The sequence below is a fragment of the Papio anubis genome, chromosome 11, assembly GCF_008728515.1.
Source record: "Papio anubis isolate 15944 chromosome 11, Panubis1.0, whole genome shotgun sequence".
Lineage (NCBI taxonomy): Eukaryota > Metazoa > Chordata > Mammalia > Primates > Cercopithecidae > Papio > Papio anubis.
This window is the reverse complement of record NC_044986.1, coordinates 110,874,237-110,901,415: the sequence shown is the minus strand read 5'-3', so window position 1 is coordinate 110,901,415 and position 27,179 is coordinate 110,874,237. Positions and strand designations below refer to the sequence as shown.

Below are 27,179 nucleotides of genomic sequence, written 5' to 3'. Positions count from 1 at the left end.
TCAGCACTTTGGGAGGCCAAGGCAGGTGGACTGCTTGAGACCAGGAGTTCGAGACCAGCCTGAGCAACACTGAGACTCTCATCTAGAAACATCAGCCAGTCATGATGCCGCATGCATGTGGTCCCAGTTATTGGGAGGCTGAGGTGGAAGGATCACTTGAGCCCGGGAGGCAGAGGTTGCAGTGAGCCATGATCGCATCACTGAACTCCAGGCCTCCAGCCTGGGCAACAGAGCAAGGCCCTGTCTCAAAAAAAAAAAAAAAAAAGAAAAGAAAAAGAAAAAGAACATAAAGGCCATTTTTTTTTTTTTTTTTTTTTGAGACAGACTGTCGCACTGACACCCAGGCTGGAGTGCAATGGTGCAATCTCGGCTCACTGTAACCTCTGACTCCCGGGTTCAAATTATTCTCCTTTGTCAGCCTCCTGAGTGGCTGGAATTACAGGCGCGTGCCACCACGCCCAGTTAATTTTTGTATTTTTAGCAGAGACGGGGTTTCACCATATTGACCACACTGGTCTCGAACTCCTGACCTCGTGATCCACCTGCCTTGGCCTCCCAAAGTGCTGGGATTATAGGCATGAGCCACCGCGCCTGGCCTGAGAGCCACTCTTTAATACAATATTTAAGAAAAATATTCTATCACTTAGACATTTCACAAATTCAGACGGAAACACTATTCCCAGTATCTTCCTGCCAAAATGACTGTAAAACGCATGGAGGCTCCAACCCTCTTGTTCTAAATACATTTTAGGACTTTGGTCTGTTATAAGTTTTCAGTTTAGAAATTGGATCAGCTATGGTTCTTTAAACTTTTTTTTTTTTTTTTTTTTTTTTGAGATGAGGTCTCACTATGTTGACCAAGCTGGTCTCGAACTCCTGGCCTCAAGTAATCCTCCTGTCTCAACCGCCCAAAGTGCTGGGATTACGAGCATGAATCACTACGACCTACCCCTCTTTAAGTTTCTAGATCTGTTTTTCCAATAATGTACATAATTACGGTAATAACTGGGTCATCCGGTGCAGAATCTGGTAAGATAATTGCTTTGGAGTGTGATACAAACCCCTGGGATCCCTGAGAGGGGCTTTGAGCAGACCAGAGCTGGTGCTGTTCTGAGCTACAATAAACCTCCTGGATCTTCAAAGCCTGTTCCTGGCTCTGTTTCCAGGTACACATTTCATTTGGCACAAAATATTCCTTCAGATCAAATGCTTTTCACAGTAAATAAGCTAACCTAATATACTGAAAAGTAAAGAGACCAATTATTATGACATCTGTGACTTTCACAGCTGGATCTTTGACTTTCTGGGCTGGAGATCCTAACTAAAAATGCAATGTATCCTATGGGGAAAAAGCTTTATCTCTCCTAAAAAATTTTTAAGCAATCTTTTTTTTTTTTTGAGATGAAGTCTTGCTCTGTTGCCCATGCTGGATGGAGTACAATGGTATAATCTTGGCTCACTGCAACCTCTTCCTCCTGGGTTCAAGTGATTCTCGTGCCTCAGCCTCCCAAGTAGCTAGGATTACAGGTACGTGCCACTATGCTGGCTAATTTTTGTATTTTTAGTAGAGACGGGGTTTCGCCATGTTGGCCAGGCTGGTCTTGAACTCCTGACCTCAAGTGATCTGCCAGCCTCAGCCTCGACCAAAGTCCTGGAATTACAGGTGTGAGTCACCATGCCTGGCCAAGGCTTCGTTTATTCTGATACATATATGTGTGAGCATGTATGAGACTGAGCGGCAGAGAGAGAAAAAGAGAACCTACTGTCCTTTATTTTTATTCACAGTCTAGGTTTTTTTTTCTTTACTACTTAATAAACTTTATGTTTTAAAGCAGTTTTAGGTTCACAGCAAAACCAATCAGAGAGTTTCCATAAAGCCTCTGCCTCCACACATACACAACCTCCCTGACCACCGACAGCTTGCATTCAGTCATTTTTTTTTTGTTTTGAGACGGAGTTTCACTCATGTTACCCAGGCTGGAGTGCAGCGGCGCAATCTCGGCTCACTGCAACCTCCGCCTCCTGGGTTCAAGCAATTCTCCTGCCTCAGCCTCCTGAGTAGGTGGAATTACAGGTGCCTGCCACCACGCCCGGCTAATTTTTGTATTTTTAGTAGAGATGGGGTTTCACCATGTTAGCCAGGTTGATCTTGAACTCCTGAGCTCAGGTGATCTACCTGCCTCGGCCTCCCAAAGTGTTGGGATTAGAGGCGTGAGCCACCGCGCCTGGCCTGCATTCAGTAACTTTTAAAGGCCTACTCTAACTGTAATTCTTGGAAAAGAAACATATAAAAACAGCATGGTCGAGCTTAAACATGTACCTGTCATAAATCCGAATGTTTGCTGGGATGGCGCTTATGAACCCGACCAGCTTTTTGTTTGAAGACACTCTGACCCCACAGTGCCACTGCAGGAGCCAGCCTGGTGGACGCAGAGCCCTGAGGTCACGGTAGACAAGAAAACAGGCACCAGTTATTGTCCAAGAATACAGGAACAGAGGCAGGAGTCCCCAAGTCAACAGCGCCTATCCACGACATCTGTGACCGCTGAGACTTACCACAACAGGAACTCGGGTGAATAGTCAAATCGGAACATATTGTCATCATCTTCTACGTAATTCTCATTTAACAACGTGTATAACTCCTTGAGCTATAAGATAAAACAAGTGTCCTATCCATGGTGCTCAGAATCAACTCAGAAGCAATGTGTGAATGCAGGAGTTGAATTTAAGAGGTTTCTACTCACTCACCACTTCGGCATTACTCAAGTCTAAAGTGTCCCACATAAAACCCTGTGGCAAAGAATACGGTTCTTGGCGTACGTTGTCTTTATCTGGTTCAATTGCACCATGAGATGTTATGACTTCATCTGAGCAGAGAGAGAAAGAGAAAAAAGAAAGGCAAAAAGAGAGAATATTAAATGACAAAGTATTCTAACCATCCAAAGTGGCCAGCGACATAAGCAAAATCAGACTTAGGGCCCTTGGGTTTCATATAATCTTTAAAAAGATGCTGTTATATCAAGCGCCTCTGGACTGAAACAGGAAAGCTAGGCAGTGGTGTGAAATCATTGCTGTTTCACCAATTATTTTTCTTTTTTTTTTTCTTTTGAGACGGGGTCTCACTCTGTCGCCGAGGCTGGAGTGCAGCGGTGCGATCATGGCTCACTGAAGCCTCCAACTCCTGGGCTCAAGCGATCCTCTCTCCTCAGCCTCCCAAGTAGCTGGGACTAGAGGTGTACACCACAGTGCCCAGCTAATTGTTTAATTTTTTTTATAGAGACGGCATCTCATTATGTTGCCCAAGCTGATCTCAAACTCCTGGGTTCAAGTGATCCTCTAACCTCTGCCTCCCAAAGTGCTGGGATTATAGGTGTGAGCCACCATGGCTGGCCTATTTTGCCAATTAAATAAAAGGAGAAATACTTTGTCATCCAATGGCAAAGATTTCATTACAAACAACAGTGATTCTGAGTCTCAAGGCCTACAATGCAGGCTTATCTTACACACCGTCATAAGCAATACAGGTTTCATCCGACAGCCTTGGGAGGTGTGTTCTTTTTACTGCATTTCCACAAACTGGGAGAGGAAAGGGCTGCAGTGACCTCTGCCCCCTCCCAGAAAAACATAAAGACAATTTCAAAGCTGGTTACTTCTCCCCATCTGAACTGCTAGCAGCGTAGTCCAGGCCATCACAGTTTCTAGTGATTTCCACCAAGATACCTTTTCCAAGTCATTCTCTGCAGAGCTTCCCAACACGGTGGGACTAAAACCCAGGCTCTTCCCCACGGCTGCTGCCTGCCTCAGCCCCCTCTCCATACCTTCCCTCCCCCCTGCTCCCAGTGCTCTGGCCATGCTGAGCAGGGCTGGCCTCAGCTCAGGGCCTTCCTGGTGCCTTCCTTTGGCTTGAGGCCCTCTGGTCCTCAAGGGACTGGCCCCTTGAAATTCCCAACAGAAGCTTACACATCACACATCACTTTCTTCCAGCATCTGTTGCTTAACTAAAGCCTTTCTCTACCTCAATGTGTCGCCCCTCCTCCCCAGCCTGGCCACCTTTTGTCCTGCTTTTCCACCACTGTTTCCAGGTGTGTGCCCTGGACTATGCCTGGCATTTAATAACATTCAACAGACACCTGCTGAATGAGGGACCCTCAGGGCCTGGTCCTTCCATCACAGAACCTGATACACATTTTTAATACTCTAATGGGCTGGGCGCAGTGGCTCACTCCTGTAACTGCAGCACTTTGGGAGGCCAAGGCAGGCGGATCACTTGAGCCCAGGAGTTCGAGACCAGCCCAAGCAACATACTGAAACAGCATCTCTACAAAAAAAAAAAAATACAAAAATTAGCCAGGTGTGGTGGTGTGCACTTGTGGTCCCAGATATGGGAGGCTGACATGGGAGGATCGCTTGAGCCCAGGAGATGGAGGCTGCAGTGAGCTATGATCATGCCACTGTACTCCAGGCTGGGTGATAGGGTGATAGAGTGAGACCCTATCTCAAAAATAAAAATAATAATAGTAATTTTTCAAGTGTGGGGAAATTGGATGTTTTCATTGGGATAGAAATTGGACTAAAATAATGGTTATCGAAAGTCAGTATCACTACCTAGTATTTGTATTTTCAGAAGAAAAATATTACTCCTGCATAGATTTCAAATCTGTGGTATGAAATAAATGATACACGTGAAGTTAATACTCTTTGTGTTTTTATTGTTGTTGTTCATCCAGCTTTGTTTCTAGGGTAAAAAAGAGAAAAGCAGAAAGACTTACCTAGTTTAGGTACTGGCTGTGTGTCCCAAAACTGGTATCTGTGCTTTGCAGCCTCGTCAATGTTCCTGGCTGGGCCCTGGCATGCGGATAACAGCTCCATTGCTCTCTGGATATCCTGTAACTTCTCCATTGGAACACTGGGATTCTATGACAGCAAAGACAGACACACAGAATATGAGAGAGCGGCTGCTGATCTTAAACTTGAGCAGATGCACGTGTATCTGCCTCAGAGACTATAATACCTACACACTAACAATCCTCCTCCAAGCCCGGTCAAGGCCATGGGCTTGTGTGTTACACATGAAAATAGAAGCAAACCTTTTGTTAAAGGTAACAACAGTTGTCTAGTTTTAATGGGGCTCTGGCAGTTTGGGGAATCTAAATTGAAGCACGCTTTGCTTCAGTTTCCCATCCACCTACAAATGGTCCCCGGCATTACTCCTCTGGGGGAGACGTGAAATGCATGCATTACTGTCATCCAGCAGCCAGGCAGCCACGAGCCTTGGGGGCACTGTCAGAGTAAATGCTCTGCAGAAGCAATGAGGGGATGAGGGAAAGAACTCCCAGAATGGAAACACAGCAAAGAAGGGAAGGGAAGGGAAGGGGAGAAGACGTGAGGGGAGGGGAGGGGAAGAAAGGAAGAAAGAGAGAGAGAGAGAGAGAGAAAACAAAGAAAGAGAGAGGATTGGCCGTGGTGTCTCACGCCTATAATCCCAGCACTCTGGGAGGCCAAGGTGGGCAGATCACCTGAGGTCAGGAGTTAAGAGACCAGCCTGGCCAACATGGTGAAACCCTGTCTCTACAACAATACAAAAATTAGCCAGGCATGATGGCAGGTAATCCCAGCTACTCGGGAGGCTGAGGCGGGAGAATTGCTTGAACTTGGCAGGTGGAGGTTGCAGTGAGCTGAGATCTTGCCATTGCACTCCAGCCTGGGTGACAAGAGTGAGACTCTGTCAGGAAAGGGAAAGGGAAGGAAAGGAAAGGGAGAGAGGTAGAGAGAGAGAGAAAGAAAAGAGAAAGAAAGAAAGAGAGAGAGAGAGAAAGAGAAAGAGAAAGAGAGAGAGAAAGAAAGGAAGGAAGGAAGAGGAGAGAGAGAAGGAGGAAGGAGAGGGAGAGGGGGAGGAGGGAACAAGGAGGGAGGGAGGAAGGGAGGGAAGGAGGAAGGAAGGAAGGAAGGAAGGAAGGAAGGAAGGAAGGAAGGAAGGAAGGAAGGAAGATCGATCTGAACCCAGTGCTGAACTGGGATGAAAATGATCAAGAAAGGAAATCTCTAACCACGCCCCTTCCTCCCGGCCACACCCTGCCCTTCTCCTGACCCTCCTGATCCTCTAGAGACAAACTCTCCCACCAGAAGGATGAGAAATTTCCTCTGTACTTCAGATCCTGGGCAACCATAGCCTGTTGTTCCCAACCCAAGTGTTGGAAACTGGACTCCTTTTTAGGTAAAACAGTACCTTTAAATTCTAAGATTCCTTTCTCAAAGCCAATATTCCTGCCACCTCTTGAAGATTCCCCAGTTCTTTTTCTTTTTTTTTTTTTAAACTCCTCAAATAACATGATAATACATGGAACATGAGACTACTTGAAATGAGAGGACAGTGCAGAAGACTAAAATGGAAATCAATGACTTTTTTCAATATGTAAAATCACTGAGACATTGTAGGACTTCAACACCATGCAAAGAATATTCTTCACTGTAATTCAGAAAGTGGTTAGAAGTTTCAGAGCCCTTCGGTTTTGCTGTATGTCAACACAGGGTGGACGTCGAAAGGTACAATCGACCCTTAGAAGTTTGTAAACAGCAACTTTGGACTTCTGTTCCACTTGGAATCTGAAATCTGTGGTCTGGAGCAATAATTTTAACCTGGGAAGCTTACTCGTCTTACACAGCACAGAACAGGGTTTGTTTCATACAAACACTGTCAAGAACCCTAAGGAAACGAAGTTCTGAAGTCCAGCTGGAGGCAGGTGAAAGTCTTCTTGTCTCTGCTTGGAAATCTAACAGCATGATTGCCACAGTTTTTGTAAGCTGTTTATCTTACATTTGATTAACATCAAAATCACAAAGGTCCTATCTTAGTAACACATACAAATTTAACAAAATACTTTCCTGGTTGTCATTATTATATCTCTGGATTACTTCTTTTCCTTGGGTGTCTTTTAAGTCTTCAACATTAAAAGGAGCAAATTTCTAGCAAAATGAAATTCACGTGTATCTGAACTCCAACAACACAATCTATCAGGAGACGTTACAATTTAAACAGGAATGGAGATCACAGCATATTTCAACGAATAACGCTTAACTGTGCATCAGTTTAGCTTCAAATGGCAAAGTAGAGCCCAGTCTTATAAAAATATAACTACAATGACTATAATGAATTTGTCATGGTAATTTTTCTTTCTTTAGTTTTTTTTCCTTGATTTCTTTCCTGGTTTCTGAGTCAAATCTTCTAACAGTAATATATCAAACTCAAACTATTTTGTAACAGACATGAATCAGCATCTTTGTTCCACATGACCCAGTGACCAAAACGACCAACTCCATGAAGAAGACTTCAGGGTGATTTATTCCCTACCTAATTAGCTCATCAGGTTGACCAGCACTTTCAGCATGAAATGTCCCTTTGCGAAATATTGATATCCCAATGCTCACTATTTAAATGCTTTCTTTCTTTCTTCTTCTTCTTCTTCTTCTTTTTTGTTTTTCATTTTGAGGCAGAGTCTCACTCTGTCGCCCAGGATGGAATACAGTGGCATGATCTTGGCTCACTGTGACCTCTGCCTCCTGGGTTCAAGCGATTCTCCTGCCTCAGTCTCCTGAGTAGCTGGTATTACAGGCATGTGCCACCACGCCCGGTTAATTTTTGTATTTTTAGTAGAGACGGGGTTTCACCATGTTGGCCAGGCTGGTCTTGAACTCCTGACCTCAAGTGATCTGCCCGCCTCAGCCTCCCAAAATGTGGTGATTACAGGCACGAACCACCACATACGGCCCTATTTAAATGCTTTCTGAAAGTAGATTCAAATAAATACAACTTCCAAACCCATAGGGACAAAGCAGTAAGGAAAACTCAGCTACGATAAATTCTTATGCCTGTCTATTCACCTTCCATAGTAGCACTACCTGGGAAGAATGAATGTGTGTCAGGCAAGGTGAGATGAACATCTGCCCGACATTAACTTCCCACGATTCCACTCCTATGTAAGAGGCAGGTATATTCTCTTTTTCTTCCACACACGCTTTCTGTGGCATACTAACCATCAACCATACTCTTTACCCATTATTTTCCAAATTTAATACCTTGGAAAAAAATGTCCAAGTTTTATCACACTAAAAGTCTATAAGAATCCAAATATCATTTTAATTTTGGTTCTTGTGTGTAGACCAGAATATTCTGCAATGCAGTCCATTGTAATTTACAGTGCTATCAAGAGCTGGCATAAGCTTAAAGGAAAAGAGCCCCATATTTAAAAAACGCAATGGAGAAAAGCCCATCTTAAGACACTACTGACTTCCTCCAAATTCATAAAAGAAATTCCCTACTGTGATGGTTACTACTGAACGTCAACTTGATTAGATTGAAGGATACAAAGTATTGATTCTGGGTATGTCTGTGAAGGGGTTGCCAAAGGAGATGAACATTCGAGTCAGTGGGCTGGGGGAGGCAGACCCACCCTTAATCTAGGTGGGCACCATCTAATCAGCTGCCAGCACAGCTAGGATACAAGCAGGCAGAAAAATGTGAAAAGAGAGACTGGCCTAGCCTCCCAGCCTCCATCTTTGTCCCGTGCTGGAGGCTTCCTGCCCTCGAACATCAGGCTCCAAGTTCTTCAGTTTTGGAACTCGGACTGGCTCTCCTTGCCCCTCAGCCTGCAGACGGCCTATTGTGGGACCTTATGATCATGTGAGTTAATACTTAATAAACTCCCCTTTATCTATCTATCTGTCCATCTATCTATCCATCTATTCCATTAGTTCTGTCCTATCTATCTATCTATCCATCTATTGCATTAGTTCTGTCCCTCTAGAGAACCCTGACTACCATATAATGCCAAGAGTTCCCGGCTGCCTGGCTTAGTTCTAGTTTCTCATAAGTGACCAGAGAGAGGGGAAAGGCTCACAGTCACTAGAGGTGGAAGGGATGGGCAGAGACTGATGGTGATGCTGAAAGCAACAGGAGATGTCCACACTGCAGGTCAGGGATGCCACGTTTATCTGACGAAGTGACATTTAGAAATGGGAAGAGTATTGTGCAAGCGTATGGTGGTGTCCTCTATGAGTTACCTTGGAAAGCTATGTCTAGTGGGTAGGATATTTATTACCTGAGAACCAAGCTGAAAAGCTAGGGAAGAAGATCCCATTTTCTTCTCACCCTGCAGTCAGTCAGGGAAAAATTGGGGCAAGTAATTTTCCTTCTCAGTGATTCTCGGTTCTCTTGTGTAAAACAGGTGACAACCACAAAACCACCTGCAAGACTCACTTCATGGAACACAACAGAAACTCTGCATAAGAAAAAAGGAAATCCACAAAGCTTGCAGAATGGTAGGAACTACCATACATATATACGCACTGTTTTAGGATGTAAAAACTCTCGAATAAAAATGCTCTAACTGGAACCTCAAGATCAAACTGCGAGTTGGAGAGAAGATAAGGGACTGGGCTGAAGGAAGTGCAGTACCCGGGCAAAGGCACACAACTGGTGAGCAAAGGGGCAGAGAACAAGCTCAAGGTCTCAGACGTCACCTCTTGAGCTGTTTCCATAACACCACATGCTACTCACATTGATTGACTGATTGATTGATTGACATGGTCTCTGTCACCAGGCTGCAGTGCAGTGGCATGATCTTGGCTCACTGCAACCGCTACCTCCCAGGCTGAAACTATCCTCCCACCTCAGCCTCCCAAGTAGCTAGGACTACAGGTGCATGCCACCGTGCCTAACTAACTTTTTGTAATTTTTAGTAGAGACAGGGTTTCGCCATGTCGCCCAGGCTGGTCTTAAACTCCTGGGCTCAAGGGATCCGCCTGCCTCGGCCTCCCAAAGTGCTGGGACTACAGGTGTGAACCACCGTGCCTGGCTGATTCTATCCTTTTCACTGTGAGTTTCTTGCATCAAGAGGGCTTTGTGTTTCCCAGAGGCCCAGCACACAGGGTGCCTGGGGGTTGGCTCCACAGACAGGGATGGCTGCCATCTGTGCCACCAGACACCCACGCAGTACAATCAACCCTCTTCTTGGTCACCATCTGCCAACGCAGGGCCCAGCTGGACAACGTCTGGTTTGGTCTAAACTAGGAGAATGTCAGGAACTATTTCCCACCCTTGGCACTAACATGAAGAACGACCGCTGCAAACTGGTTTGATTCAAAGTCAACGAGAGACTTACCCATGGCTGTTCCCGCTGAAATCTGCTGCCAGATGGTGTTGTGCTATTCAGGTAATTAGACAGACACCCAGAAAAATTACAATGTGAATATCTTCTGAACTAAAAGTAATCAAATATTAAAGTGTAATTTCAAAAAACCTAACAAGCTCACACTGAGACTTGCTTCTCAAATGACAATCTAAATACAAATTCACTGAGAAAAGGGAAAAACACAGCAGGTACCCACACACACACACAAAAGCACAGTGTACCCCTTCATTATTTGGATGCCAAAGTCCGTTTTAAGGAGGCTGTCAAGAGCTTCCAGTTACTAGTGGCATTCAACACACAGTCACAACAAAGTCCCTACACATCTGATCCAGCAGGGCGCTAAACTGCGTAAACCCACTCATATGCACAAGAAACCACACAGGGGGAAAAAAAAAAAAAAACAGAGCTCTCACTTTCGAAGGCTGCTGAATTTTAATCTCCTGGGAATCAGACGCCGAATCTGACTTGGTGCCTCCGGAATTTGGTTTCTCCTTTTTTCTCTTCTGTTTCTTCTTTTTCTTTTTGGCTCCCAAATACCCTCCAGGACTTCTGCAGGAAATGCAAAGACGGTGAAACCAACCAACAAAAAAAAAATCATTAAATGAAATTGAATTGCATACAATTAATCATTTCGAAAACCACAGATGTTACAGGCAGTAGAAAATAACTGTGTTAGGATGTAGGTGAGGAATAAAAGGTAGTAGCGTGAAGATGATAACAGGCAACACAGAAGAATACTAGTCCCTGCTCAGTCATCCTGCAGGTGCTTAGATGTCGCGATGCAGGAAGACTGCAGAGATAAACCACATTTTATAACTAAAGTAAAATAGTTTCCACGGTTATCACTACTCTCCTAATCGACGTTTAAGTCAGCTTTCTGGAGGAGAGGTACATGATACGAAAAACTCCATTATAAAGATCTCTTGGGTACAACAAAACACTAATCTTGAAGCAACAGAACTAAACAAACTGCTTTTTCGCGGAGGAGGAAATGTTCCCTGATCAAGATTTTTATTACTGAGGCTAACAGTGAAAAGCTCTAAGTGTCTAGCTACAGAGAGAGACCCTGTCACAAACAAACAAACAAAACACAAAGCGCTAGTTTTGTTACCTAGTATCTAGGTTATAAAGGAACTTTTCTTTCCACTGGTTATTCATGTGTTAACTTTTCAATTTAAAATGGATAATTCCTCTGTAACGTCCAAATATGAAAGGCATGTGCAATAGTGAGAGAAACTATTTAAGAACTAAGCACTTTGCTGGGCACAGTGGCTCATGCCTGTAATCCCAGCACTTTGGGAGGCTGAGGCTGGTGGATAGCTTGAGCCCAGGAGTTCGAGACAGCCTGGGCAGTAAGGGGAAACCCAGCCTCTACCAAAAAAAAAAAAAAAAATTAGCCAGGTGTGGTGGCATGCACTTGTAGTCCCAGCTACTCAGGAGGCTGAGGTGGGAGGATAGCTTGAGCCTGGGAAATGGAGGTTACAGTGACCCAAGATTGTGCCACTGCACTCTGGCCTGGGCGACAGACCTGGAGAAAAAGAAAAACGAACTAAGCACTTGAGCTATAGATTCATATTTCTACTCTCATTCTAAAATAGAAAACAGTGCTTATTTTGGGAGATACATTAAGACTTTGTCAAGTGGTACCCTAGTGGTCTAAAAATAGTAAGGCTTTGAACACCTCACAACGAGCAGTTTATTTTCATCAACAGAATCAAATCTGTGCTATCATGATGTTTATATTTTAAATCACCTGGTGGCCAAGGATACCCATCAATATCTGACTAGCAATTGGGATTGAACAAACATATCACAGCCAGGTACGTGAGCTAGAAATATACTGTAGATACGTTCAGTTTTATATATTCTCTGGTTTGGGAGTAGGACTATTTTAGGCTTTCCTCTCCCAGTGTTCCTATTGCTGGCACCCTGTGAATTGGTGAATCTGTTGTACTGTTATAGTGTGATTTACATATGCATTTGCACGTGCTACTTAAAAAGTCTATTCATACTTGCGTCCCTAAGGTCTCCAGTGCCTCACACCAGTACACACCAATACAAATGCTTGCGGAATGAATGAATGGATAAGCCTGGCTCTAGAGGTGGTGCCGTCACCTATTCCCAGGCCATAAAATACTTCTGAAAGCTACCACAGTCCCAACCTCAATGCTAAAGCCTACTGCAACTTACTATCAAGTATTTATTGAACATTTACTATGTGTTCAGCATTATCTTGGGGCCAGAGGCTGAGTGGGAGGGACCAAAATCATGGTGGACATGCCCATGACTTCACAACCCAGGGGATTATCCCTCTCCCACCTCTACCATTTATTCTAACTGCTGCTGGTTATGGCTTTCCAGAAACCACTAAGAGCCTGGGACCTCACAGCTTTTCTGTACAGTACTTCAACTTTAAAATATCTCCACATTTCCAAGAAGCTTGGTTACAGAGAGATACAGAATAAAAGGCAGTGACTGGTAAGGATGCTTTGAAGTAGATGCCTATCCAACTGGATGAAAATATATTTGTCCTGGGTGTCAGTTAATAATTTTCTCAGCCAGGTATGGTGGCTCACGCCTATAATCCCAGCACTTTGGGGGGCCGAGGCAGGAAGATCGCTTAAGCCTAGAAGGATGCCTTGAGACCAGCGTGAGCAACACAGTGAGACCCTGTCCCTATAAAAAGTAAAACATTAGTGGGGCATGGTGGTGTGCACCTGTGGTCCCAGCTACTTGGGAGGCTGAGGTGGGAGGATCACTTGAGCCTGGAAGGCTGCAGCGAGCCATGATCATGCAACTGCACTCCAGCCTGGGCAACAGAGTAAGACCCTATCTCAAAAACAACAACAACGACGACGACGACGACGACGACGACAACAACAGTCTCTAAAATAGATAAACTCATGGAAACTTGAGAGGAATTGGAGACATTTAAAAAATTAAAACACCAGACCATTTCACCAGAAATTCCTTAAGTAAGTTTATATCACCTATTCTATAGCTTATAAAGCTTGTTCGATGAGGTTTCCAAAACTCCATTTTGGCAGCTAATTGATGCTACACGCCAAAACTTTTTTCTTCCAAACAGTGTTGCTAAAATTTATATTCTTATTTTGGCATAATGGAGAAAGCGTCATCATTTTTGTTTACTCTAGTTCAGCAAGAGTTTTTCTTTTTCTCTCTTTCAGCTGAACTTTAAATTGACAGGGAGCTACAGAAATGCGTACTAAGTTGGTCATCCCAGCCTCCAAACTCCCAGACAGATCTGATAGCATTTATAAAATGATGAGAGGCGAGCTTCCCAGCCCTTCAGTGAGGAAGAGCTACTTTTCCATTTCCTGAGGCCATGAAGGAAAGGAGAATTTGAGAATCAGGGCTGGCCAGTGCACCGCCTGATACCCATGAGGATAATTATAATCAAAAAGAAAGAGCCAGGCCGGGCGCGGGGGCTCACGCTGGGCGCGGGGGCTCACGCCTGGACTTTGGGAGGCCGAGGCAGGCGGATCACGAGGTCAGGAGATCGAGACCATCCTGACTAACACAGTGAAACCGTGTCTCTACTAAAAATACAAAAAATTAACTGGGCGTGGTGGTGGGCACCTGTAGTCCCAGCTACTTGGGAGGTTGAGGCAGGAGAATGGCGTGAACCTGGGAGGCGGAGGTTGCAGTGAGCGGAGATCACGCCACTGCACTCCAGCCTGGGCGACAGAGCGAGATTCCATTTCAAAAAAAAAAAGCCAGTGTTGGCGAGGATAGAGAGACGCTGGAACCCTCATACACTGTTGATGGGAATGTAAAATGGAGCAGCTGCTTTGAAAAACAACTGACAGTTCCTCAAAACACTAAACACAGATTCCCTGCACAACCTAGCCGCTACACCAATCAGTACATAACTGAGAGAAATGGAAACTTATGTCCACACAGGAACTTGTTCACAAATACTCATAGCAGCATCATTCATAACAGCCCAAAACTGGAAACAACCCAAATGTCTATTCTCTATGAATGGAGACAGGAAATGTGGTCCATCTATAGGATGGATTATTCAGCAATAAAAAAACAAAGCACCGATAAACACCACAACACGAATGGATGCATCTCGAAAACACTAAGCTAAGTGAAAGACACCAGTTGCCAAGGACTATGTATTGTATAATTCCATGTCTACAAAATGTCCTGACAGGGAAATCCACAGAAACAGAGCTAGATTAGTGGTGCTCAGGGGCTGGGAAGATGGAGGGCTTGGGCATGATTACGGGATGTGGGTTTATTTTGCGGTTGGTGCAAATGTTCTAAAATTGATTGTAGTGATGGGTGCACAACTCTGTGAATAAACTAAAAGTTGCTGAATGGTATACTTTTTTTTTTTTATTTTTTAGTTTTTGAGACAGAGTCTTACTTTGTCACCCAGGCTGGAGTGCAGTAGTGCCATCTTGACTCACTGCAACCTCTGCCTTCTGGGTTCAAGTGATTCTCCTGCCTCAGCCTCCCAAGTATCTGGGATTACAGGCACGTGACACCACGTCCAGCTAAGTTTTGTATTTTTAGTAGAGACAGGGTTTTCCTATGTTGGCCAGGTTGGTCTCAAACTCGTGACCTAAAGTGATCCACCCGCCTCAGCCTCCCAAAGTGCTGGGATTACAGGCGTGAGCCACCGAGTCCAGCCTGAATGGTATGCTTTAAACGAGTGAATGGTTTGTGAATTATATCAAATGCAACAGTTAGAAGTGTTGACAGGTGACACTCCTGTCCTTGGGGGTGACAGGATGATGTTATGGCCAGAGCAGATCAGGAGTCGGCTGTGGCTGCTTAGCCAGGGGTTTGCATCCCACAGGACTCCAGGGACTCTGGAGGGAGAAACATGACGGAAAGAGACATCCCGGTGCCTGGGTGGGAGAGGTGCTAAGCAGGCTTCCAGACACTGAAGGAAAATCCATGCCCAAAAGAAGACTCTCCTGGAAATCCAATGAAGAAAGACCGATTCGGACTCCCAGTACTCAGGGCTGATTACCGAGTCATAGAAGTTCGGCCTGCATGTCATGTGGCCCTTTAAGAAAGATTCCTCGGTCTTAAGGAGCACAAGTCCCACCTCCCTCTTCCCCAGGGTTGCACATGAAAGGTCACAAAGAAAAGGCTCTCAGTTTTGCCACCTCTGAAAGCCCAGACACTTCAGCCTGCATCTGGGAGAATCAGTGGCACGTTCAGACCTCAAGTAGAAACCAATACATTCCTTCTCAGCCATGGAAATGGCAAATATTCAATGAGCACATCCAGCAAATCTCTTCAAAGAAGTATTCATGGAAACTACAGACAAAACTTAATGGGAGAGCCAATGTAATAGAGCCATGTAAACGCTTTACAGGTGGTCCACAATGATATCCACAAAACCCATCGTTTCTCTCTCTGGACTCACAGCTGGACAGCTCTTCCCAGCTGCCTCGCAGCCAGGTGTGGTCACTGAGTTCCAGCCAGTGGGAGTGACGTGTGTCACTTCCTGCTGTCCAGAAACCCTTGTGGGTGGCTTCCCCATGCCCTTCCTGTCCTTTGTGCTGTTTGGATGCAGACATAGGTGAGACCCCTGAGGACGGCAGAGCCACACGATAGCGCAGCCTCAACCCTGGATGACAGAATGAAGGAGAACTCCCTCACCATCATTAGAACACATGACCAAGGCTGGTCCCTGAATGAGAAGGGAACTTCCACTGCGTTGTTCAATCCCACGTTAGGGTCTCTTGATTACAGCAGCCCAGCCTCATACAACTAATACATCAATCTTAAGAGTGACATCAGGCTGGGCGCAGTGGCTCACGCCTGTAATCCCAGCACTTTGGGAGGCCAAAGAGGGAGGATTGCTTGATCCCAGGAGTTTAAGACCAGCCTGGTCAACATAGAAAGACCCCCATCCCTACACAAAAATTAAAATTAGCCAGGTGTAGTGACATGTGTCTGTATTCCCAGCTACCCGGGAGGCTGAGGTGGGAGGATCACCTGAGCCCAGGAGGCTCAGGAAAGATACTCTCCCTCTCTCTAAAAAAAATAAATAAATAAAAATAAAATAAAATAAAATAAAATATATATATAGAGAGAGAGTGACATCAAAGGAGTTCAATTTTTGGTATGTGAATTCCAGAGGGGTAACTTAGCTCCTGTCCACTGTGAAACAGAAGAAACATTAGTGGTTTGAGACTAATTATTTTACAAATATTTCCCCCCTTAATTTCCAAGTTCCTGCATGGAAAATGGGAGGAATAGAGCTGATTGTAATATTCTCCTTTGCATTTTCATGCATTTTTGAAGTAGTGTATAATAATCACAATACCTTTATAAGGAAAACATTATTAAAATACAACAGAACTGAAGACTAGATAAACAGGTCCATGAAATGCAACAGACATATCAGTAACAACCCATGATAGTAATGAAACTTGATATATAATGAAGATCACATCATAAACCAGTAGTGAAAAAAACTTTTCAATACACAGCATGAGAAAAGCTGAATTCCTACATGCAGAAATATAAAATTAGTTTGCTACATCCCACAACATGAAGAAAAAAACCCACAAATTCCAAATGAGTGAAAGACCCAAACTTGGAAAACAAAACCTTAAAACTGAAGGCGATGATGTCCATTTACTCCACATCTTTCTAGTGCCTAGAACAGTGTCTGGCATATAGTAGAGGTTCAAGTAAACATCTGTCAAATGAATAAGTGAAAGAATTAAACGACAACTTCATAATGTCAGTGAAGGAAATAATTACTCAAACAAGGACTCAAAAGTACAAACCATAAGAGATAATAACTTTTGACTACACCAAAGTTAAATATTTCATGGTAAAGTGATTATAAAAAAAATTTTATGTCACAGAATGAGGTCAGACATTTATAACACAAATGAGAAAGTATTACCAATCAGAATATATACAAAGGTCTTTTCTCCTTCCCATTTTATTTCTAGGATGGTAGAGAAAGACAACATTATATTCTGGCCAGGACTGCAGGCATTAGGTAGAGTTTGGCTACTTGGGTTTGAATCCTGACTCCACAAGTTCCCAGCTGTGTGACTTTCAGTTTATTACTTAACCTCTCTGTGCTCCAGTTTCTGTAGCTGTAAAAGGATGATGTTTTCAAAAACCAGTATTAGGCCAGGTGTGGTGGTTAATGTCTGTAATCCCAGCATTTGGGAGGACAAGGCAGTAGGACTGCTTGAGTCCAGGAGTTCAAGACCAGCTTGAGCAACACAGCAAGACCTAGTATTTACAAAAAATAAAAAATTAGCTGGGCATGGTGGTGTGTGCCTCTGGTCCCAGCTACTTGGAAAGTTGAGGTGGGAGGATCACTTGAGCCCAGGAGTTTGAGGCTGCAGTGAGCCGTGATCATGCCACTACAGTCAGACTGGGCAACAGAATGAGACCCTGTCTGAAATAAATAGTATTAGAAAAAATGTGAGGATAAAAAGAACTCATACATTTAAGAATTTAGTATAGTAGCTGGCACACAGAAATCATCAGGTAGAAGCCAGCTATTACTATGATTGTACTGCTTTAATTTTTAAATATAATTTATTGCTAGCTGGAACTGTATTGTTTCTCTCTAACTAGAATGTAAGATCCATAAAACAGTATTCCTAGCACCGAAAACAGTGTCTGACATATAAAAGATCCTCAATAACTATTTGCTAGATGAATGACAAATCAATAAAAAAATCATTAAGAAAAAGACAAAAGACTGACAGAAGAATGGGCTGACAATATGAATAAGCACTCCACAAAAGAGGCAGCCTTAACAACCAATAAGCTTATGAAAACATGCTCAATGTCACCCATTGATTTGGCAAACATTTTAGAGTCTAAGAATATCAGAAGAATGTGAGGAAAGGGAACACTCACATGCTGCTGGTAAAATGTAAACTGAAACAACCACTTTGTAGAGCAGTCTGGCATTGCCGCTGCCACCAACACCGCTGCCACCACCACCACCACCATCATCACCATCACCATATCATTACTAACATCATCACCATTATCACCACCACCATCACCACTACCATTGCCATCATCACCATCACTGCCACCATCACTACAATCACATCATCATCACCACCAACATCACCACCACTATCATCACCACCACCACTGCCACCACTGCCATAACCACCATCATCACCATCACCATAACATTACTAACATCATAACTAACACCATTATCACCACCACCATTGCCACTACCATTGCCATCATCACCATCACTGCCACCATCATCACCATCACTACAATCACATCATCACCACCATCATCACCATCACTATCAACACCACCACCACCACTGCCATTACCACCATCATCACCATCATATCATTACTGCCATCATTGCCATTCTCATCATCACCATCATCACCACCATCGCCACTACCATTGTCATCACCACCATCATCACCACCACTGCCACCACCACTGCCATTACCCCTATCATCACCATCATCATATCATTACTACCATCATCACCATTATCATCATCACCATCATCACCACCATCGCCACTACCATTGCCATCACCACCATCACTGCCACCATCATCACCATCACTATTATCACCATCACATCACCATCACCACCATCATCAGCACCATCACTATCACTACCACCACTTCCATCACCATCATTACCATCTTACCATTTCTGCCATCACCATTATCATCACCATCACCATCAGCACCATCGCCACTACCATTGCCATCACCATTACTGCCACCATCAACACCATCACATCATCACCACCACCATCACTACCCCCATCATCATCACCATCACCATCATCACCACCATCTTATCATTTCTGCCATCATCACCATTATCATCACTGTCACCATCAGCACCATTGCCACTACCATCACCATCACTGCCACCATCAACACCATCACATCATCATCATCACCATCACATCATCACCACCACCATCACTACACCCATCATCATCACCATCACCACCACCACCACCGCCATCACCACCATCACTGCCGCCATCATCACCATCACATCATCACCACCATCACTACTGCCATTATGGTCACCATCACCATCATTACCACCACCACTGCCGCCATCACTACCATCACCATCACCATCATCATTATTGCCACCATTACCACCATCATCATCATCACCACCATCATCACCATCACCATCATAATCATCACCACAGCAGGTAACATGCTGCAACACTCATTATGTGTCAGGCATGGTACCAAGCACCCTAGAGATAACAACTTCATAAACTGTCACACTGGGAGGTAAATGCTATTATTATTCCCATTTCATAGATGAGGAAACTGAAGTAGAGAGAAGTTAAGTAATTTACTGAAGGTCACATGGCTAATAATGGCACAACCAGGACTTGAATCCAGACAGTCTGGCTCCAAAATCCACATAATTACTACCCTACATTGTCTCTCATTTACGTACGTCCTTGGGTTGACCATCTTTTCAGATTACTGGCAATTTTTAGGTCTTCTTTTGTAAACTGTCTAATTGTGATCTCTGGACATTTTTTATTCACCTGTTTTACGGAATTGTAATAGATCTTTGTGCTACGTGTGTGCACATGCCCTGGTGTTCTGGTTGGAATACCAAAACACTTCACCAGAAGGAATAACACTACTAGGAAAAAAATATGAGGTTTTGGTACAGTGGATAAAAAACAAAGGTAACCCAAGGTACATCACACTACCTGCTGCTGGAAGAGAATTCACACCCACAGTTGGGGAAGTTGGCTAAGCTTGACTCAGGTTATCAGGCTGTACTGGCCAAAGTTGGTCCTCATCCTGGATTGGGGCACCCCTCTTACCTAAGTTGATCATGTGACCATCAAATTCAATAATGGCTTTCACCTGCAGTTCAGGATTTGAAGAAGTCACACAAATGAGTTTGTTTTTGTCAGTGGCTCATTTGTGTAATTCCAGTATGAGTTTCTTCACTCTTTCTTTTCCCAAGTGTAATGCAGAGTCCAGAGCAGGAAGCCAACCTTCCAGCTGTCATCATCTGGCTGCACTACGGCCTCATCTAAAGTAGGATTTCAGCTCCATCACGGGTTTGGTAGCTTCAACCCATACTTAGTGCGTCCCTTCTCCTCTTGCGATTGGTGTAGGGAGTATCTACAAAGCAACATCGTCTCTGTGCAAAGCAGTAAGTCATGGACAAGCCCCAGAAGGCTTAAGAGCTCAGAGCTGTCCCAGAAGTGTATGGCCAGTGAGGGACAGAGATCATCAACAAAGATCCATCAAGCAGGCAGGTGGCTGCAGCTATTGAGGCTACAGCTTTGGATAAAGGTGACTGTGAGATTAGCCAATAATTTAAATCTTTACACGGGTGTTAGCAGCAGAGGATGCCTAGCTCTAGACAATGGCTGAACAATAAGCCCTGGAATCAATACAAGCGTGGCTGGAAAAGAGGAATCTTGATGATCCCCTTTGCTAGCTTCTAGTCCAGTTTGTTAACTAGTCCCTCTTTGCTAGCTTCTGGTCTAGTTTACTAACTCATCCCTCTTCTTACACATTGGGCTGTTCCAAGTTTTTGATTCTTCTAAACCTGTGCCGTATTTGTATTGGAAATGTGGGAATGTATACTCTATCTCATTAGCTTCCTCCTTTCTGTTTTTGTTTGTTTGGTTTGTTTTGTTTTTTGAGACAGAGTTTCACTCTTGCTGCCCATTCTGCAGTGCAATGGCGCCATCTTGGCTCACTGCAATCTCCGCCTCCTGGGTTCAAGTAAATCTCCTGCCTCGGCCTCCTGAGCAGCTGGGATTATAGGCATGCACCATCATACTGGCTAATTTTGTATTTTTAGTAGAGACGGGGTTTCTCCATGTTGGTCAGGCTGGTGTTGAACTCCTGACCTCAGGTGACCTGCCCAGCTTGGCCCCCCGAAATGCTAGGATTATAGGTGTGAGCCACAGTGCCCAGTCAGCCTCCTCCTTTCATAATTATTTCATTATTATCAAACAATTTTGGTGTCTACATCACATAAAAGCCCAATTCTGATAAGAGACAATGTTAAACTATAATAAACTTTCATACAACACTCATTGGCCAGAAATGCATCTAGCATGAAGTTTAGTTTGTGAAGTAAGACCTGTCTTTGTAACAAAGACAGTGCAAGATCAGAATACAGGAAGAAATATTTTAAGTGCTTTAAAATTTTGTTATTTACATATCTTTAAGATCATTATATACAATTGAAGATGAAATTCAAATTGTTCAGCCGTTTGACAGACAAACAGGGATAGATCCGTGGCTTATGAGCCTCAAGGGAGCTGGTGGCTCACAAGCATCAAGTTGTAGATGGTTTTAAAAAGAAAAAAAAAAGTTGGCCGGATGTGGTGGCTCACGCCTGTAATCCCAACACTTTGGGAGGCCGCGGCGGGAGGATCACCTAAGGTCAGGAGTTAGAGAACAGCCTGGCCAACATGGTGAAACTCTGTCTCTACCAAAAACATAAAAAATTAGCTGGGTGTGGTGGCACGCACCTGTAATCCCAGCTACTGGGAGAGCTGAGGCAGGAGAACTGCTTGAACCTGGGAGACAGAAGTGCGTGAGCTGGGAATCGTGCCCTGCACACTCCAACCTGTGAATGGTAAAACTCCTCTAAAAAAAAAAAAAGGTTGTAATACACACAGAAGTGAGATAGCTTGGTCCAAGGCTGGTATATGAGCGTGTGATATGTGTTCAAGGGCAAAGGCCAGAGATGAGAAACAGAGAAAACAGTTTCTATGAGCAAAGTCAAAGGTCAAAGACAAGTTGGTGAGGCTGTACAAATGGCGCCTTTCACCAGGAATCACAAAGGTGAACCTGGAGTCCTCAAACACAAAAGGAAATGCACCTCCCAGATCCAAAACGGAGCCAGAGGTCATGGTCCGCTCTGGGATGGTAGAGGAAAGAAACAGAAATTTTTAAAAAACAGAGAAAGACCACAGAGCTCTGAGAAGTTGTGTACAAGACAAGAAGCAAGTGGCAGTGTCTAGAAGGGATGGCTTAAACCTGGGACAAGCAGGACTGGGGTCTCTCCTTTGCCAAAATGTATCTTTTCCCCTTATCCTTAGGAAGTGACAGCAAAAAGTCAACTCAAGAAGAACCCTGGGGTCTGATGGGACCCTGATGCATAAAGTCTGTGGTTTTCTCAGAGCTATTCCCTCTCAGAACCTTCCCCAGCCTTCTGTTATCCCTGAGGATGGGGTCAGGCCCAGGACAAAGTATGTACTTGTCAAATCATGAATTTTAAACACAAATGGCTCCCTTTAAGCAGTCTGTTTTATTTACCAATGAAGACACTCATCCCCGGAGGGGTTAACTGACTTCCGAAGTCCAAGTGAGGGTTAGTGAAGGAAGCTTTTTGGTTCCTGGTTTAATACTCATCTCAACACACCACACTGCCTTCCTAAAACTTAACTGAGAAAGATTTTTAAATATTTTTTAGGAAACAGTCTGGAGAGGTGATACATGTTCAAGGAGATTAACTTCAGCCCTGTGTTCTAGCACAAAAGACTGAAAACTACCTTACTGTCTACTAACAGGGGACAGATTAAAGAGGTAATGGTATATCCATTCAATGCTACAATATACAGTAGCCCCCCACCCTTTTTTCGGAATGGAGGTTTAATAGAAGAGAAAGAGAAACAGCTCTCTCTATATATGGAGAGAGGAGCCTCTGAGTGGAAAGGATCCATATACAGCCTTTTTAAAAAGGAGGTTGGAGCTGAACATGGTGGCTCACGCCTATAATCCCAGCAACTCCAGAGGATCACTTGAAGTCAGGAGTTCAAGACCGGCCTGGGTAACACAGTGAGACATCCACCCCCGCAAACTCTAAAAACATACAATAAAACTAAAAGGAGGTTGATCTATGTATTTTGATATATAATGACCTCCGAGATAGGCTGTTAAGTGAAAAATTACGAGGCATGCTGCCATTTGTGTTGAAGGACTGCGGAGGCACATATGTGCACATGCCCCCATCCTTGCCAGCACTGGAAGGACGCGCCAAGAGCCTGCAACAGGAGCTGCCTATCGGGGAGAAGTTCAGTGCAGGGAGAATGAGACTTAACTTCGCTGCCTCCCCTTGATGCCTTTTGAATTTTGTACCACATAGCTGACCTTTGAATAGATCATACTACTTACTCAAAACATTACATAATGAAAACACGAAAACATCTCTAAGGCCAAAGTTACACACAGATGTTTTGTTTTATTTGTTTTTTTTTTTTTTTTTTGAGACAGAATCTCGCTCTGTCACCCAGGCTGGAGTGCAGTGGGTGATCTTGGCTCACTGCAAGCTCCGCCTCCCAGGTTCACGCCATTCTCCTGCCTCATCCTCCCGAGTAGCTGGGACTACAGGCACCCACCACCAGGCCCGCCTAATTTTTTTTTGTATTTTTAGTAGAGACGGGGTTTCACCATGTGAGCCAGGATGGTCTCAATCTCTTGCTCTCGTGATCCGCCCATCTCGGCCTCCCAAAGTGCTGGGGTTACAGGCGTGAGCCACCACACCCGGCCTACACGCAGATGTTTTATTAGTTAGTATACAGGCTGAGCTGTGTAGGCTCTAGTCCCAAAATAACAGCCGCTCACAACACAAGCACATTTAACTTTCGTTAAAAGGTCTCTGCATCCCTCAGTGGGGAAGTTGTGCCCTAAGATTACAGCAGGGCTGAGTCCCTCCATCCTGTCTCCCCTGCCCCAGGATGCTGGCTTGGTGCAGGTGCTCTGGAATAACTTCCTACCACTAGTACGCACATCCCAGCCAGCAGGAGGGATGAGTGGGGCCCTCCAGGTGCCCAGAGCAAGCAGTGTCACTGTGGAAGAAGGGGCCCACTGGCAGCCTTGGCCATGAAGCTCCAGCAATAAGGAAATGAATAAATAATGGTACCCTGTATAGAATCACGTGACGGGATGGCCAGCCAATTGACCTGACTCAGGTGCAGGCTGTGCGGTGACCCGGAAAGACATTCAAATGACCTTTCAAATGACAACAGATCAATACAAACAATATACAGTAGGCACCCCTTATCCTCAAGAAGGCGTTCCAAGTCTCCCAGGCGATGCCTAAAAGCACGGCTAGTCCCCACTCCTATCCTGCATAGCCTAGGCACAAAGGTATTTTTCCTTTTTCACAATTTTATAGGTAGATTATTATTATTTTTTGTTATTCAGTTTTTATTTCATTGTCATAAACTTAACTCTGCAATCCAGCTAGGCATGGAAGTGAACAAGGAAAACATGGGATCCAAAGGGAACTGCAGTGAGAGCACAAAGATTCTAGGATACTGCGAGCAAATGGGGTGGAGGGTGCTCTCCGGAGCTACAGAAGGAATGGTCTGGTGGTGAAGGTAAAACACACGTCAAACTTATTCGAGTTGTCCACAGTCCGCAGTGGCGATCTTCTTGCTGCTCTTGCCATTCCTGGACCCAAAGCGCTCCATGGCCTCCACAATCCTCATGCCTTCTTTCACCTTGCCAGAGACCACATGCTTGCCATCCAACCGCTCGGTCTTGGCAGTGCAGATGAAAAACTGGGAACCGTTTGTGTTGGGTCGAGCATTTGCCATGGACAAGATGCCAGGGCCTGTGTGCTTCAGGATGAAGTTCTCATCATCAAATTTACCCCTGTAGACGAACTTGCCACCACTGCCATTATGGCATGTGAAGTCACCACCCTGACACATAAGCCCTAGATTAATTCTGTGAAAGCAGGAACGGCCGGGCGCGGTGGCTCAAGCCTGTAATCCCAGCACTTTGGGAGGCCGAGACGGGCGGATCACGAGGTCAGGAGATCGAGACCATCTTGGCTAACACGGTGAAACCCCGTCTCTACTAAAAAAATACAAAAAACTAGCTGGGCGCTGTGGCGGGCGCCTGTAGTCCCAGCTACTCGGGAGGCTGAGGCAGGAGAATGGCATGAACCCGGGAGGCGGAGCTTGCAGTGAGCTGAGATCCGGCCACTGCACTCCAGCCTGGGCGGCAGAGCGAGACTCCGTCCCAAAAAAAAAAAAAGAAAGCAGGAACCCTTATAACCAAATCCTTTCTCTCCAGTGCTCACAGCACGAAAGTTTTCTGTCTTTGGAACCTTGTCTGCAAACAGCTTGAAGGAGACACGCCCCAAGGGCTCGCCGTTGACGACCATGTTGAAGAACATGGTAGGGTTGACCATGGCTGATAGTACAGGGCTCCGGGCAGCAGTGGCATCTGCAAAGCCTTTTTTGTTTTTGTTTTTTTTAAGAGACTAGGTCTCACTCTGTCACCCAGGCTGAAGTGCAGTGATGCAATCACAGCTCACTGCAGCCTTGAACTTCTGGGCTCAAGTGATCTTCCCGCCTCAGCCTCCTGAGTAGCTAGGAATACAGGTGTATGCCACTATGCCTGGCTAATTTTTTTTTTTTTTTTTTTTTTTCCTGTAGAGGCAGGATCTTGCTATATTACCCAGACTGATCTCGAGCTCCCGGGTTCAAGTGATTCTCCCACCTTGGCCTCCCAAATCGGTGGGATTATAGGCATGAGCCACTGCACCTGGCTCCAAGGATTCCTTCTTATAACCACAGTATACGATCTTCTTTTCTTATTGAGAACGTTCACCTTTTCACTTAAGAAAGCACTTTATGGCTTCTCTACGGTGTATCCAAATTGCCAGTGCCACTCCTCTTATGCTTTAGGGCCATGAGGAAGTAAAGTAAGGGTGACTTGACAACAAGCACTGTGATTCCAAGACAGTGAATCTCATCACAGAGATGGCTACTAAGTGAGCTGCAGGTGGGGACGCTGGCACAGGGAGGAGTCGCATCCAGGGTGGGACAGGGTTTGATGGTCCGAGATTTCATCACGCTACTCGGAAGGGCATGAAATTGAAAACTCAGGCATTGCTTCTGGAATTTTCCATTAAATATTTTCAAACGGACGAAGGGTAACTGCAACTGCAGAAAGCAAAATCACAGATAAGGGGGTGATGTGGTTTGGGTGTATCCCCACCCAAATCTCACACTGAATTGTTGGGAGCAAGCCCCCAAAATCTGGCCATAAACTGGCCTCAAAACTGGCCATAAACAAAATCTCTACGGCACTATAACATGTTCTTAACGGCCCTAACACCCAAGCTGGAAGGTTGTGGGTTTACGGGAATGAGGGCAAAGAACACCTGCTCCGCCCAGGGCGGAAAACCGGTTAAAGGCATTCTTAAGCCACAAACAAAAAGCATGAGCGATCTGCGTCTTAAGGGTGTGTTTCTGCTGCAATTAATTCAGTCCATCCCTTTGTTTCCCTTAAGGGATACTTTTAATTAATTTAATATCTATAGAAACAATGCCAATAACTGGTTTGCTGTTAATAAATATGTGGGTAAATCTCTGTTTGGGGCTCTCAGCTCTGAAGGCTGTGAGACCCCTGATTCCCCACTTCACACCTCTATATTTCTGTGTGTGTGTCTTTAATTCCTCTAGCGCTGCTGGGTTAGGGTCTCCCCAACCGAGCTGGTCTCGACATTGAATTGTAGTTCCCATAATCCCCACGTGTTGTGGGAAGGACCCGGCGGGAAGTAACCGAATCATGGGGGGGGTTACCCTCATGCTGTACTCGTGACAGTGAGTGAGTTCTCTTTTATAAAGGGCTTTCACCCGCCTCACTCTCATTCTCTCTCCTGCCACCCTGTGAAGAAGGATGCATTTGCTTCCTCTTCTGCCATGAGTGTAAGTTTCCTGAGGCCTCTCCAGCCATGCAGAACTGTGAGTCGATTAAACCTCTTTCCTTTAAAAATTACCCAGTCTAACGCACATCCTTATAGCAGCATGAGAACTGATTAATACAGGACTAATATACTGCTATATTTGCATTTTTGTAAATATTTATAAACAGGAAAATGTATATACGAATATACCAAGGCATGGCGTTTTTGCTTAGTGATTCATTCTAACGTTCTACATTAAAAATGTGGTTTCGCGTAAAGAACTTTTTAAAA

The 27,179-nt window shown here is 44.6% G+C and overlaps 2 protein-coding genes across 2 annotated transcripts in view; both read right to left on the bottom strand.

Annotated features, from left to right (window-relative positions):
- NMT2 (N-myristoyltransferase 2) overlaps positions 1–27,179 on the bottom strand; it is a 61,452-nt gene that overhangs the window by 22,244 nt on the left and 12,029 nt on the right. The window contains exons 2-6 of the mRNA XM_031651933.1: positions 10,601–10,736; positions 4,770–4,914; positions 2,749–2,867; positions 2,557–2,648; positions 2,321–2,437 (exon numbers count right to left, since the gene is read on the bottom strand). Of these exons, the coding sequence (XP_031507793.1) occupies positions 2,321–2,437; positions 2,557–2,648; positions 2,749–2,867; positions 4,770–4,914; positions 10,601–10,736 (609 nt within the window). The remainder of the gene's footprint in view (positions 1–2,320; positions 2,438–2,556; positions 2,649–2,748; positions 2,868–4,769; positions 4,915–10,600; positions 10,737–27,179) is intronic.
- LOC103887337 (peptidyl-prolyl cis-trans isomerase A-like) lies at positions 23,641–25,503 on the bottom strand. Its single transcript, XM_031652478.1, has 2 exons — positions 25,241–25,503; positions 23,641–24,932 (listed from the first exon to the last, which is right to left on the bottom strand). The coding sequence occupies exons 1-2, from the start codon at positions 25,383–25,385 to the stop codon at positions 24,583–24,585; spliced, it is 495 nt and encodes a 164-aa protein (XP_031508338.1). The 5' UTR covers positions 25,386–25,503; the 3' UTR covers positions 23,641–24,582.

Coding starts and splice junctions, on each gene's coding strand:
- LOC103887337 (XM_031652478.1), bottom strand. CDS start 25,385: ATGGTCAACCCTACCATGTTCTTCAACATGGTCGTCAACGGCGAGCCC. Junction 24,933..25,240: donor GAAAGGATTTGGTTATAAGG/GTTCCTGCTTTC, acceptor CCGCGCCCGGCC/GTTCCTGCTTTCACAGAATT.